This window comes from Dermochelys coriacea, chromosome 4 (genome assembly GCF_009764565.3).
Source record: "Dermochelys coriacea isolate rDerCor1 chromosome 4, rDerCor1.pri.v4, whole genome shotgun sequence".
Taxonomy (NCBI): Eukaryota; Metazoa; Chordata; order Testudines; family Dermochelyidae; genus Dermochelys; species Dermochelys coriacea.
Window position 1 is genome coordinate 143111459 of NC_050071.1, and position 12717 is coordinate 143124175.

Genomic DNA, 12717 nt, shown 5'->3' on the forward strand with positions numbered 1-12717 from the left:
AGCATTTTCATCAGCAGATCTCAAAGCACTTTATGCAGAGATCACTATCATTATTCCCATTTGACAGATGGGGAAACTGAGGCAGAGAGGTGACGTGACTTCCCCAAGGCCCCAGGAGAGCAGAGCCAAGAACAGAACTCTGCTCCCCCAAGTCCCAGTCTTGTGCTTTATCCACTAGGCCACACTACCACAATAAGCACTACTCCACCCCCACAGGGTCAAACCCCTGATCTTCAACACCGCAACCCACACCTCTACCACTTCAGCTAAAGGAGGGACTTCACTAGCTAGCAACAATAGTAGGCTGTGATCTTCTCTGTGGCCCAGCCACCAGAGGGGGACATGGCACATGTTTAAGCAGCATATTACAGAGATATTCATCTGAAGGCAGAAGCTGACCCAAGTTATTAGCTACAACAGCAAAAGAGCAGACCACTACAGAGAGAAAGAAATTGGCATTTCAACCAGAATGAGCGCAACTGTACTCTACATCAGTGCTCTCAACCTTTCCAGATGATCCTAACCCTTTCCGGAGTCAGATTTGTCTTGTGTACCCCAAGTTTCACCTCACTTAAAAACTACGTGCTTACCAAATCAGACATAAAAATACCAAAGTGTCACAGCCACACTAGTACTGAAAATTTGCTGACTTTCTCATTTTTACCATCTAGTTATAAAATAAATCAATTGAAATATAAATCTTGTACTTACATTTCAGGGTATCGTACATAGAGCAGTATAAACAAGTCATTGTCTGAAATTTTAGTTTGTACTGACTTCTCTGATGCTTTCTATGTAGTCTGTTGTAAAACTAGGCAAGTCTCTAGAGCAGTGGTTCCCAAACTTGTTCCACCACTTGTGTGGGGAAAGCCCCTGACGGGACGGGCCGCTTTGTTTACCTGCCACATCCGCAGGTTCGGCCGACCGCAGCTCCCAGTGGCCGCGGTTCGCTGCTCCAGGCCAATGGGAGCTGCTGGAAGCGGCACAGGCCGACGAATGTGCTGGCCACCCTTCCCGCAGCCCCCTTTAGCCTGGGCGAACCATGACCATTGGGAGCTGCGATCGGCCGAACCTGCGGACACAACAGGTAAACAAACCAGCCCGGCCCGGCAGGGGCTTTCCTTCCACAAGCGGTGGAACGAGTTTGGGAACCACAGCTATAGAGGAGATGATGCACCCCCTGGAAGAGCTCTGCATACCCCCAGGGGCACACACATACCCCTGGCTGAGAGCCACTTGGCTAAGAGCCCTCATGAATATTGACTCATATCCCATGGGCTTCATGGAAGCATCTTAAGAAGGGATTTGAGTACAGAGCAGGGGCTTGGGGGAGAAGGAGGTCAATCTATGGTTGTGATTCTCCTCACCCGCATCTTGTGTCATCGTTTACAGCCATGCCACGGAGATGTATAACGTAGCCTTCCTGATCTGGGACGGGGAGCTTTTTATACACGCAGCCCAGGAGTAAAGAGCAACCCATGGTGCAGGGCAAGTCAGAGGATTTTGAAGATGAGAATTGGGAAACTTGGTTTATCCTCCACCCAAAATAAAACCCCCATGTTTTGGGTTATGAGCTGCCCAACAGCCTCCCTTATAAACAAATCAGTCGCTTTAATGGACAAGAAACAACAGAGGAGATTTGGGGACATGTCTTACCTGTTTCTTCCGACAGTCTCATGGTCTTTGACGACAACAGTGAGCTCAGCATTCTGGTCCAAGGGAATTCCTTTCAGATCCCAGTCAAACCCCTAGAGCGAGAAGAGAAACAATAAAAGATCATCGCCATGTTATAGTGTTAGCAGAGATAGCTATTGACCCACAGCTAGAGCCAGCCGAAAAATGGAATTTCCATCCCACAGGAAATTCTGACATTTCAAAATTTATTTTCACTCCAAATCAGGACAAAAAAATCAAAATTCTAAAAAGTTTCTATTCAAAAACATTGTTTTGTTTCAATAATGTTGAAACAAAATGTCAGATTAAATACAGTATATATAAATATTATTAAAATGAATATTTTAATATAAGAGCCTAAACTAAGTGAAACAAAATGGGAAAGTCAAAATAAAATGTTTTTACTGTATCAAAACTTTTTGACATTCGACTGTCTCCAGTCAAAAAGTTTATCAAAATTGACACATTCCCACTAAATGTGTTGATTTTGATTTGACTGCATTTCCACAGAAAACGGTTACATCAAAAATATTCTCAGCCAATTCCTCCCGCAAAAATGAAGGGTGTTCAGATCACAGCATTTGCCATGATTTTAATCATCAGTCCTGCAACACAAAGTTTGTCAGGAACCCAAATTTCCATTCCATGGGAAATTCCAAAATAAATTAAAAACAAAAATCGGAACAGAAAAGATGAAATTTTGAAAATTCCCACAAAATGAAAAAAAATCCAATAAAAAAATTGATTTGGGACCATTTCGTTTCAATAGTATCAAACCATTTCACTTCAACTTTTATATTCTACTAAAATATTATATATAATATATGACATTAAATATAACATACTGAATTGTATTAAAATGAATGTTTTCATATAATATAGAAGTCTGAACAAAACGACATTGTCAAATCACATTTTGACTTTTCCCTCTTGAAAAATCTTGTAGGAATCAACACATTCCCATAAAACATTTCAATTTCAACAAAACTGCACTTTTCAATAGAAAACTGTTCTATCAAGAATCTTTCGACCGGCTTTCGTCACAAATTCAAACTTGATCTTGGCTGGTGGAAATCATTGGAATGGCCTAAGACCTTTTCATAATTTTAAGTTCATATGAGATGCTAACCAATTTTTTTTTTTTTTAAAAAGAAGCTTTGTAGATTTCTTCTTTTCCACCCAGGAGTCTGATTGGGCAGCGCACATGCTCTCCTGGTACATTTGTTTAAAAGCACTGATTAGGAAGGACAGTGAATGAGGCATGACTTAGGGCACCTGGGTTCAATTCTCAGCTCAGCAACAGACTTTCTAGGTGACCTTGGGAAAGTCACTTGAGCTACCCTATGCCTCAGTTTCCCATCTTGCAGGAGTTTTGGGAATGTAATGAAGGTGCTCAGGTACTACAGTGAGGAGGACCAGGTGAAGTACCTACAGTGATGAAATGACACTTTAAAAAGCGCTCAGTTCCACGGGACATTCCAAGAGAGCCCACCACTTTCGCGCAGCAAGTCACAGCTTCAGAGCCAGTTCATCATGAAATTGACTGAAAAGCCAGGAAGTCTGGACCTGGCAGACCTCTGGAAAATTCCCTTGGTGAACTGAGTTCTGGATTTCAGGTTTAGTCTAAACAAGAGAAGAATGAGGAGGGCCATGATAACAGTCTTCAAATATGTCAAAGGTTGTTATCAAGACAGTGATCTATTGTTCTCCATGTCCACGGAAGGTAGGACAAGAAGTCATGGGCTTAATCTGCAGCAAAGGGAGATGTAGGTTAGATATTATCTAACTCTAAGGGGAGTTAAGCTACATCTCCAAAGGCCACACCTGGCTGATACCTCACACTTTGATCACTCCAGTTTCCCTTAAAGGACCCACGGCAGAGCGGCTTTCAATTAAAGCTAATTCCTGCTAGAAGCATGGATCAGCTTGCCTTGCTGTGACTGGCTACTAGAGGACAGACTACTGCCGCTGCCAGCTAACAGAGCTGCTCCATTAGCTTGAGAGGTCTGTGCTTTGATGCTGAAGGTCCTGAGTTCAGACGCTGCTGATGCAGTGTAGTCATTACACAGACCCAGGGGCATACGCGCACCAGCATTTAGCCCACCCCCACCCCCTGTAGTCTCTGCCCCAGATCTCCCGTCCAGGGCTCTGATCACAGAGGGCCTGCAGATGAGGCTTCCTGTGGGCTTTAGTGAAGCCAGAATCGAGATGGGAAGCATGGACCCAGCAAGTTTTCTGAAGGGCATGATCCAATCCCCAGCAGTGATTGAGCTCTCATCCTCCTGCTCTGAAAGCACCCACCCGAGCTAATGGAGAATCTCTCTTTCCAGCACAGGGGTCGAAAACACACAGCTGAGCAGCTCTGATTCCACTCAGCTGCCGCAGCAGCCAAATCACTTTACAGCACAATTTCTGAGCAGGCTGCTGACCACACAACACACCCTAGGCAAAGAGGGAGGAGTCTGGAGGCTATTTTGCATCCTATTCAAATAATGTGTTGGTGGAACTCAGGCCAGTGTGAGGAAACAGGCCAGGGCACAGGGGTGAATCAAGGCAAGATCCTAGGGTTCTGGTCCCAGCAGCTAACAACAAAGGGCTAAATTATCCCCTAGTGTAACTGCACTCACGGCAGCGGAGCTACACCAGGGATGAACTTGGGTGCTAGAAAAGAGAGATACAGAGCTCGGCTCTTTTCCCACACGGGGTAGAATTCGGACCAAGCTCTGTGACTCAAGAAATGGAATGAACTCTGGCCCCGCAAACATGGCTCCTGGCAAGAAAGGGAAGCAGGTTCAGAGGGGGGTGCCACTTGCCTCATTCCACACAGGGTTCACGTTGTTCTTGATCACTTTGGTTCTCTTCTTCACACCTAAAAAAGGAGTAAAGCAGAAGGGTTAGAAAAAAGTCCTCAGACATTCCCCTCCTCATCTTCCCCGAGCAAAAAATTCCTGCTGCTTTAAAAAACAACAAAACATATTGTTCCGAGTTTGATTATCCCATGAAAATCTTTAGGAAAAGGAAGCTCTCCCCAGCCTCAGGGAGCTTCCCATCTAACATCCCGAATCCTGCAAGGAGGGCTGCAAGGTTAGGCCCAGTGTTAAGGCAAAAAGAAAAGGAGTACTTGTGGCACCTTAGAGACTAACAAATTTATTAGAGCATAAGCTTTCGTGAGCTACAGCTCACTTCATCGAATGCATCCGATGAAGTGAGCTGTAGCTCACGAAAGCTTATGCTCTAATAAATTTGTTAGTCTCTAAGGTGCCACAAGTACTCCTTTTCTTTTTGCGAATACAGACTAACACGGCTGCTACTCTGAAACCTGTGTTAAGGCAAGACGCAGGGTCTGGGGGCAGTGGATGAGGAGTGCAATGCCAGGAGGATTCCTGGAGAAATGGGCAGAATGGTCTCAGCTGGAGGGTGGCGTGAAGCCGAGGGAGGAGTAAGGAGACCCCAGGAGCAATACTGGGAGGAGAAGGGATCTAAAGATGCACCGTAGCCCCAGGAGGTAGGCCAGGGGTCCAATATGTAATGATGTCTCCGAGACCGAGGAGGAACATGGCAGCTGTTCAGCAGTACATGGCCAAACAGAACAAAAAGAATTAGTGACAGAAGATGGGGAGGTAAACAGAATGGCCCGGATCCTCAATGGTATTTAAGGAACCTAAATACTTTTGAGTATCTGAGCCAATGTGATCAGCCCAGGCCCCTCACCAACCCCACTCTTGTTTCCTCCCACCTACTGCACTGGAAATGGTAGATGGGGCCCATTACTGTTTCGGATTCGTATGTCAGTAGTGCTAGATCCCCAGTCACGGACCTAGGCGCCACACAAACACAGTCTCTGTCCCACAGAGTGTCCATTCCAAGTACAGCAGAGCCCACTTAATAGCAATCCCGAGATTAACAACTTTTGCAGAATAACGATATTTTGCCAGGAGTTGATCCCATCCCAGTAATGTGAATGTTAATGGGATTTGGATATTGGCAACAGGCATGCTGCTTAATAGCTACCTTTTTGGGAAGAAAGACTCCGGCAGCAGGCAGGTTTGCAGGGCTGCAACCAGGGAAGTAGACGCTGGGGCTGCACCATCTCTCTCCCTGTACTCTCCAGACTGCGTCCTGCCCTGACACCAGGGGCCCAGGCTCAGAATGTCCCAGTGCTGCAGCAAACTTGCATGTGGTCAGGGACCTGCCACTCTGACAGTCTGCATCTTTACATTCACCTTTTTTACAAGACTACGATACATTTTGTACAAGGTATCCTTGTGAGGTATCATTTGAAAACTCATAATTTGCTGATCATTATTATCCTAGTAAAATATGTATGGCAACATTGTTAATATAAAGTTATGAGATTCTACTGTATAATGTTGTTGAAGGCATGTCCTACAATTAGAGAAGCAGACACAAACCAGTTTCTCAGCAATTAATGACCCAGCCGGGTATCAATAAGATCATCAGGACCATCACATAGCGGAGTGACCATTCACTGGCAGGAAGAGGGGAGTGAACAAAAATTTACATTTTAAAAGAGAGACAGACTTTATGGCATGTGAGCCCTAGCAGGAGATGGCTCTTGTGCAAGAGAGTGGACTATAAAGGTAGAAAGCCATGACCCCCAAATCGCTGCCTCTTCCCTTTCTCTCTGCTCACAGCAGCAACAATGCCTGAAGGAACACTGGACTGGGGGAGGGGTCCTGATTGAAAATGATTTCAGCCAGTCAGACTGGAAAAGCAGGTGGTGAGACAAACCTTTGCTTTGAATTCATTTAGCTTGCTAAGTTAGATATTTAGTTGCATTTTATTTCTTTGTAACCATTCTGACTTTTATGCTTCATTACTTGTGGCCACTTAAAAATCTTTCTTTCTGTAGTTAATAAACTTGTTCTACTGTTTTATTTAAACCAGAGTGTTTGGACTGAGGTGTTTGGGAACCTCCACTTGAGATAACAAAGGTCTGTGCATATCATTTTCCATTGACAAAATGACGGACTTTTTATGAGCTTGTGTTGCACAGAAGGAGAGATCTGGGCAATACAAGACACGTATTTCCTGGGGACAAGCCTGGGACAAGGAGTTTGCTGGTGTCACCATGTGTGTAATTCATGAATGTCTGGCGTGAGTATTCATGTAACCAAGCAGGGAGTGATTTTGCAGGATAGTGGCTGTGTGTGAACTGGCCAGGAATGGTTGATCTCACAGCAAAGCAGTGTAAAAGGCACCCCAAGCTAGAGAGTTAAGGGAACATAGCAGTCCAGATTGTACCCTGGGGAATACCACACCCACCCACACAGATAATGGGCTGGGGCACCCTCGTGCCCACACAGTGTGTGGGGGGGTGATCCAAATGGCCCACGTTGGTATCACGGGGAGGGGAGGCACACAGTTATGAGTCTTTACCCAGGGACTTCCCTAGATAGGCATGTTTTCCCCTGTGATGGCCATCTGCATGATATTTCACCAAACGGACCCTGCCTGGTCTCTGCCGAAAGCGAAGAACTCGGGGGTTGTCATGGTTATTGCAGGATGTATGTACTGGAAATATTTTAAGAGTGATGTAACATGTCGAATATTGTGTCCAAAGTTGTGTCCTGGGAGTGAAGCAGGTCACCAGGGGTGGCTGGTTCTCAGAGGTAACCCCATCAAGAGTGAGAATAATTGACAATTTCAACCTAGCCCATCCCAGTGTTGACAGTCTAGACAAGGTTACACACTTGGGCCTTTTCAAAGCATAAAAGAGCTCAAGAAAAAGACCCTGTACAAGGGGATCACTGGGGTGAACTGAAGATTGCACTGTGGGTTTTTCTTTTATCTGTAATCATACATTTTGAAACCTTGTATTTACTTCTATTTGAATCTTATGCTTTGTCAAACTTCTACACTGGGACCCCATTTATCCAATCTAATTGGGACTGGGACCAGACTGGATAATCAAAAACGCGGATAATTAGGAAAGCCCTGTGAAGCTATGTTACGTGCTTCAGCCCCGCATGGCAGGGCTCTGGCTGTCAGCCCCATGGAGTTGGCAATTACCAGTCTGCACCCAGGAACTTGCTTAGACATCCCTAGGTGGCCATGTTTCCCTTGTGATCACCATCTTCACCCTATTTCACCGAAGGGGCCATGTGTGGCCTCTGCCAAAAGCTAAAAACTCACTGGTTGCAGGATGTATGTGGGGAAATATTTTAAGAGTCATGTAACAAATCTAATATTGTGACCAAAGCTGCTTGAGGTGAAACAGGATACAGGGACTGGCTGGTTCTCAGAGCTAACTCCATCACATGTGAGAACAGTTCCCAGATCCCAACCAAGAGTAGAGAGTCTGGACAAGGTGCGTGCTTGGGCCATTATGAAGCATAAAAGAGCCAAAGAAAAACACCTTGAGCTAGGAGGACCATCAGGGCAAGCTGAAGTTAACAAAATGCCCTGGCGATGAAGAGAGACAAAAGGTCTGGGTGTGACGTTATGAGAGTAATATAATATCTCATTGAAAGGTGACATAGGGCCAGAAAGAATTAATCAACTCACAGAATGACATGACCCATAGCCAAACTTTAAAGACTGGTTAGGAAGATATGTTGTCACAACCCAATGACCCCCTCCCCACAGGGAGTCCCCTGGGAAGGCAGATCAGCACTGTATATTGCTAACGCTGTCGCAAGCATTGCAAAGCATTTTGGGGAGGGTCAAAGGTGTGCGAGTGGGGAGTGAACATTTCCTTTATAAGGTACGAGAGGCCAAGGGTGGGGGGAGAAGAACAGAGCAGAGAACGAATTAATTCAACACTTCAGCTAGCTCACTCTGAAGATAAGACGCTGGCTCCAGCCAGCCCAAGGTCGCAACTCACAGCCGACGTTTCGCTGCGAGCCGAGAAAAACGGGGGCTTGAAAGTTGCCCGAGAAGCCATGAGAAAGAAAATCCAACTGCACAGACATGCATCTGCAAGACAGCAAGGCCACAGAAGAAGAAAACAAAGCCCAGGGATGCAGAGTCTGAAAACACAGACAAGACAACAAGAGGAGGAGCCAAGCCAGGTGTCCCTGAAGCCAGGATGTTTTGGGAAAGAGAAAGAGACCACAGAAAGCCGGTTTGGACTGGCACAAAGAGCACCAGGAATGGAATGGAACACCCCCAGAGGAGCCCAGGACTTAAAACCCTCCTGAGAGTTTGAGCAATTCGAAGATTTGCAGCGGACCTTGGATGACCTGGGCCCAGGACAAGAACTCCTGTCCACACCCCCCCACTTCTTCTTATGTTACACCCAGGCCTGGCCAGCCTCTGGTAGTATGTGTGTGAGTATGAAACTGGGTTAGGGCTTGGGGCACTAACGCTTTCTTCCTTCCTCTTCCTTCTGGCAGATTGGTGACAGAAATCTTTCGCAATGTAAATGAATAGAGCTTTGACATGCAAGCCTGCATTGTTAGAGATAGAAGTGGAGCTGTTTGCTCAGGACTTGTGATGTAAGCAAGCATCTATTGTTTATTACTATGGCTTTGATTCAAAGATCATCAAAGGAGTATTAACATTTAGGAAGACACTTGAGTGAAATAGTATCATTGTCTATATGTCTCTTTGAAGGTTGTGGTAACCTGTATCTGAACTGTTTAATGGATAAATTACCCTATGCTAATTGCCACAAACTTTGGGAGAAGGAAAGTTAAGCCTATTGTTTTCTCAGGCCAAAAGGCTGCTGGAAATGTGTAAAAACCCTGGGACACAATCCTTCTTCATCTCAGATCTGCTTTGGGTTTCAAGAAGGGGAAACCCTAAGCCATGAGACTGAGGTCCCTAGTCACTGAATATGGACATTGAACTATAACCTATGGACTATTTCTAAAAGAACTTTCGGCAACAACAAACTCACCATCTCTGCTACGAAACTGGACCTCAAGAAATTAAACTCAAGTCTGTATGTATATTGGTCTTTCAACCAACTCTCTCTCTTTTCCTTTTTAATAAATTTTAGTTGAGTTAATACAAATTGGCTATAAGCGTGTATTTTGGGTAAGATCTAAGTTATCATTTGACCTTGGTCCTTTGGGATCAGGAGAATCTTTTTTCTTTTACTGGGGTATCAGTTTTCAGAACCAGTCATCCCCATAAGGAGCGGTGCTGGTGTCGATACTGGGAAACTGGAATGTCTAAGGAAATTGCTTGTGTGACTTATGGTTAGCCAGTGGGGTAAAACCAACGTCCTCTCTGGTTGGTTGGTTTGGCATGGCTTAATAATAAAGGACAGCCAGCTTTGGGCTGTAACTGCCCTGCTCTAAGCAATTTGTCCTGAATTGATACCGTCAGTTGTGTCCTACCAAAGGCAGCATCGTTACACTGGGACTACATACAAAGAGAAAGGAGGGCTCAAGGTGGCCTCCATTACAGAGGAGACATTCAGCCAGCATCCATGCCTCACGAAAAGCGGATCCCCACTCTCTCGACTGGACAAGTGCTGCATGATCATTGGGTGAGAAATTCCTTATTAGACAGGAAAGGAATTAGTTAATATGTGAAAACAACAAGAAGTCCAGTGGCACCTTAAAGACTAACAGATGTATAGCTCTAGCTTGCAGGGTCGGGGGGGGGGGTCTGTTCTCTGTAACCATGCTTCCAGTCCTTATACTGGCTTCTGTTTGAATCTTTATCTCAAGCTCTGCCAAATAAACTTCTATTTGGTTTTACTATAGACACAACTAAGTGCCACATGCTCAGGATGGTGCTGAACTTAGGTGAAAAACTGATGAACTGGGAACTCTGCTTCCACATGGGCAGCAAATCTGTGCGCGCTGCGAGTGTCCAAAGATAAAGGAACTGGACACTCGAGTGTAATGCAGCGAGGTGTACAGACAGGTTGGTGGGACCTGTACCCTGGGGATAGAGTAGGAATCTGAGGGACTAACTATCTCTGCTGTGCCCCAAGTACTCATTTAAGGAGCCAAAAGACTGGGGGGTGCAAACTGCCAGCCTGCACGGGGAAGAGCGGGGCTTGCAGAGCTCCAGAAGGATACTTTTCTTGCCAGCAGCTGGTAGTTTGGTGCAATTTTCCCCTGGTGGGCACAGACAAGCGTCCCTTGTGCTATAAGAAGGCGATAGCCATTCACCCTATCTCCCTTGAAGATTCCTAGGGAGCCCCTAACAGTCCTGGCGCTGCAGGCAGGGTGGGGGCTGCAGCCCGGATGCTGGGGCTTTCCCCGAGGAATGGAGACACTGGGAGCCCACGTTCTGCCTGGCATCTCTCCCTGAGCTCTCCAGGCTGCATCCTGCCCTGGCACCAGGGCCCAGGCTTGGCACATCTCAGCGCTTCCTGCCCTGACTGCAGCCCCTCAAGCCTGCCTTCTGCTTAACAGAAACTGCTTGAGAATGGAAACTTCTTGCTGGGAACCAAGAGATTGCTAATAAGCAGAATCCACTGTATAAAATTACAAGGGCATGGCAGTGCGGCCTAGTGATTCAGGCACAGGGCTGGAACTGAGGAGATCTGGATTCAATTCCTGCCTCTGTCACTGTTATGCTGGGGACCTCAGGCAAATCACTTCACCTTTCTGGGCCTCAGTTTCCCCACCTGTAAAATGGGAATAATGATTCTGCCCTCCTTTGTAAAGAGCTTTGAGATCTATGGATGAACATCAGCAGATACAAGTATTATGATTAATAAATAATGAGCTGTAATCAATACTATATTAAGTCAGCAATATTCAGATACTCAGACTTCAGTGGTTCAGGAGCCCAGATGTTGCTAAAAATATTCCATTGATGAGTTGATTCAGAGAAAAATACACAGATGCTTTGAATTACATTAAAAAATTCAGCAACTTCACTAGAAGCCGATGCTGTATCACTGACTACCAAGTTCAATGAATGAGAACTGCATGGGACAAAAAAAGCTCGAGGGTTTAACTCTCGGATCCGTGTCTGCACTCCTCTGTTCTTTCCTCTCATGTTGGCACCATTATGGTAGCCCTGACCACTCATGTCAGCTATCGCAATTCCCGTATCTTCCAGCTTTTTAAGAAGCACATTTATCATACCAGCTCCTGTAGTATCATCAATGCCAATAAATTCTAGAAAATGCTCTCTGACACTCACCATTGCAGGGACATTTTCACTAGGTTCTGTTGTTGTTACAAAATACACCATTAAAGTCATTTGTTCCATATGGCTGATGTCAGGTGTGCAGTCCAGAATAACAAAAGTAAGATCTTGCTGACTTCCGATCTGCCACAATCTTTTGTTTGACTTTTGTTGCCAGTAACTGTATGATCTCATTTTGAATTGTTTTTCCAAGGTAATGGTGTGTGTACATTTCTTGAGTGGTGACTCTTCTTAGATGCTCCTGAAGTACAGCATCAAAGGCAGCCATCAGCTCCACTATTTTAAGGAAGTTTCCACTGTCTGGCACATACAGCTGATCTGAAGTGCCACACAGTGCTAGGTTTTGGGTAGCAAGCATTCTCACAATGGCAATGAGCCTTTTCAGAACATTTTGCCAGTAAAGAGACTGTGAAGCAATCTTCTCTTGATGCTGATCATCTATGGTGGCCTTTAACCTTAGTCTCATCGCAAGCTCTTTCCACCTATGGAATGCTCTCTGGTGATTTGCTGCCTTCTCATGGCATGCCAGATTTCTAGCCAGATTTTTCCAGTCCTTTGTTCCTGTAGAACCCAATGTGGCTGGAACATTAGACTGGAAGAGTTTGCAACAAAAACAGTATGCAGCATTCTGGGTTTTTGAGTACATAAGCCATGGCCTCTCCATTTTGTCCCCATTGGGGATTTCACGCCAGTAATGTGTTAGATGGAAACTTCTATTTTCACTGTCTTTGGGGAACATGAAGTTTTCACTTGCTGTGACCCATGCAGTACAAGGAAGTCCCTCAGGCTACTGCTCAAGTGGGTCCACAGTCCTGGATCATCTAGACCTAATGAACTAAACTCAGCAGCAGCTGTTTCTTGCGCCTCCACCACACTCGTGTCTGATCTACACTTTTCTTCAGGAATGTGCAGGGTTACATCCATTTGAGATGGAGATATGGATCCTGCATTAGCTGC

At 45.4% G+C, this 12717-nt stretch overlaps 1 protein-coding gene across 10 annotated transcripts in view; it reads right to left on the reverse strand.

Annotated features, from left to right (window-relative positions):
• Positions 1-12717, reverse strand: part of DYSF (dysferlin) — a 312032-nt gene that overhangs the window by 266057 nt on the left and 33258 nt on the right. For all 10 annotated transcript variants that reach the window (XM_043512839.1, XM_043512838.1, XM_043512840.1 and 7 more), the window contains exons 2-3: positions 4488-4543; positions 1657-1748 (exon numbers count right to left, since the gene is read on the reverse strand). In XM_043512839.1, coding sequence (XP_043368774.1) covers positions 1657-1748; positions 4488-4543 — 148 coding nt within the window. The remainder of the gene's footprint in view (positions 1-1656; positions 1749-4487; positions 4544-12717) is intronic.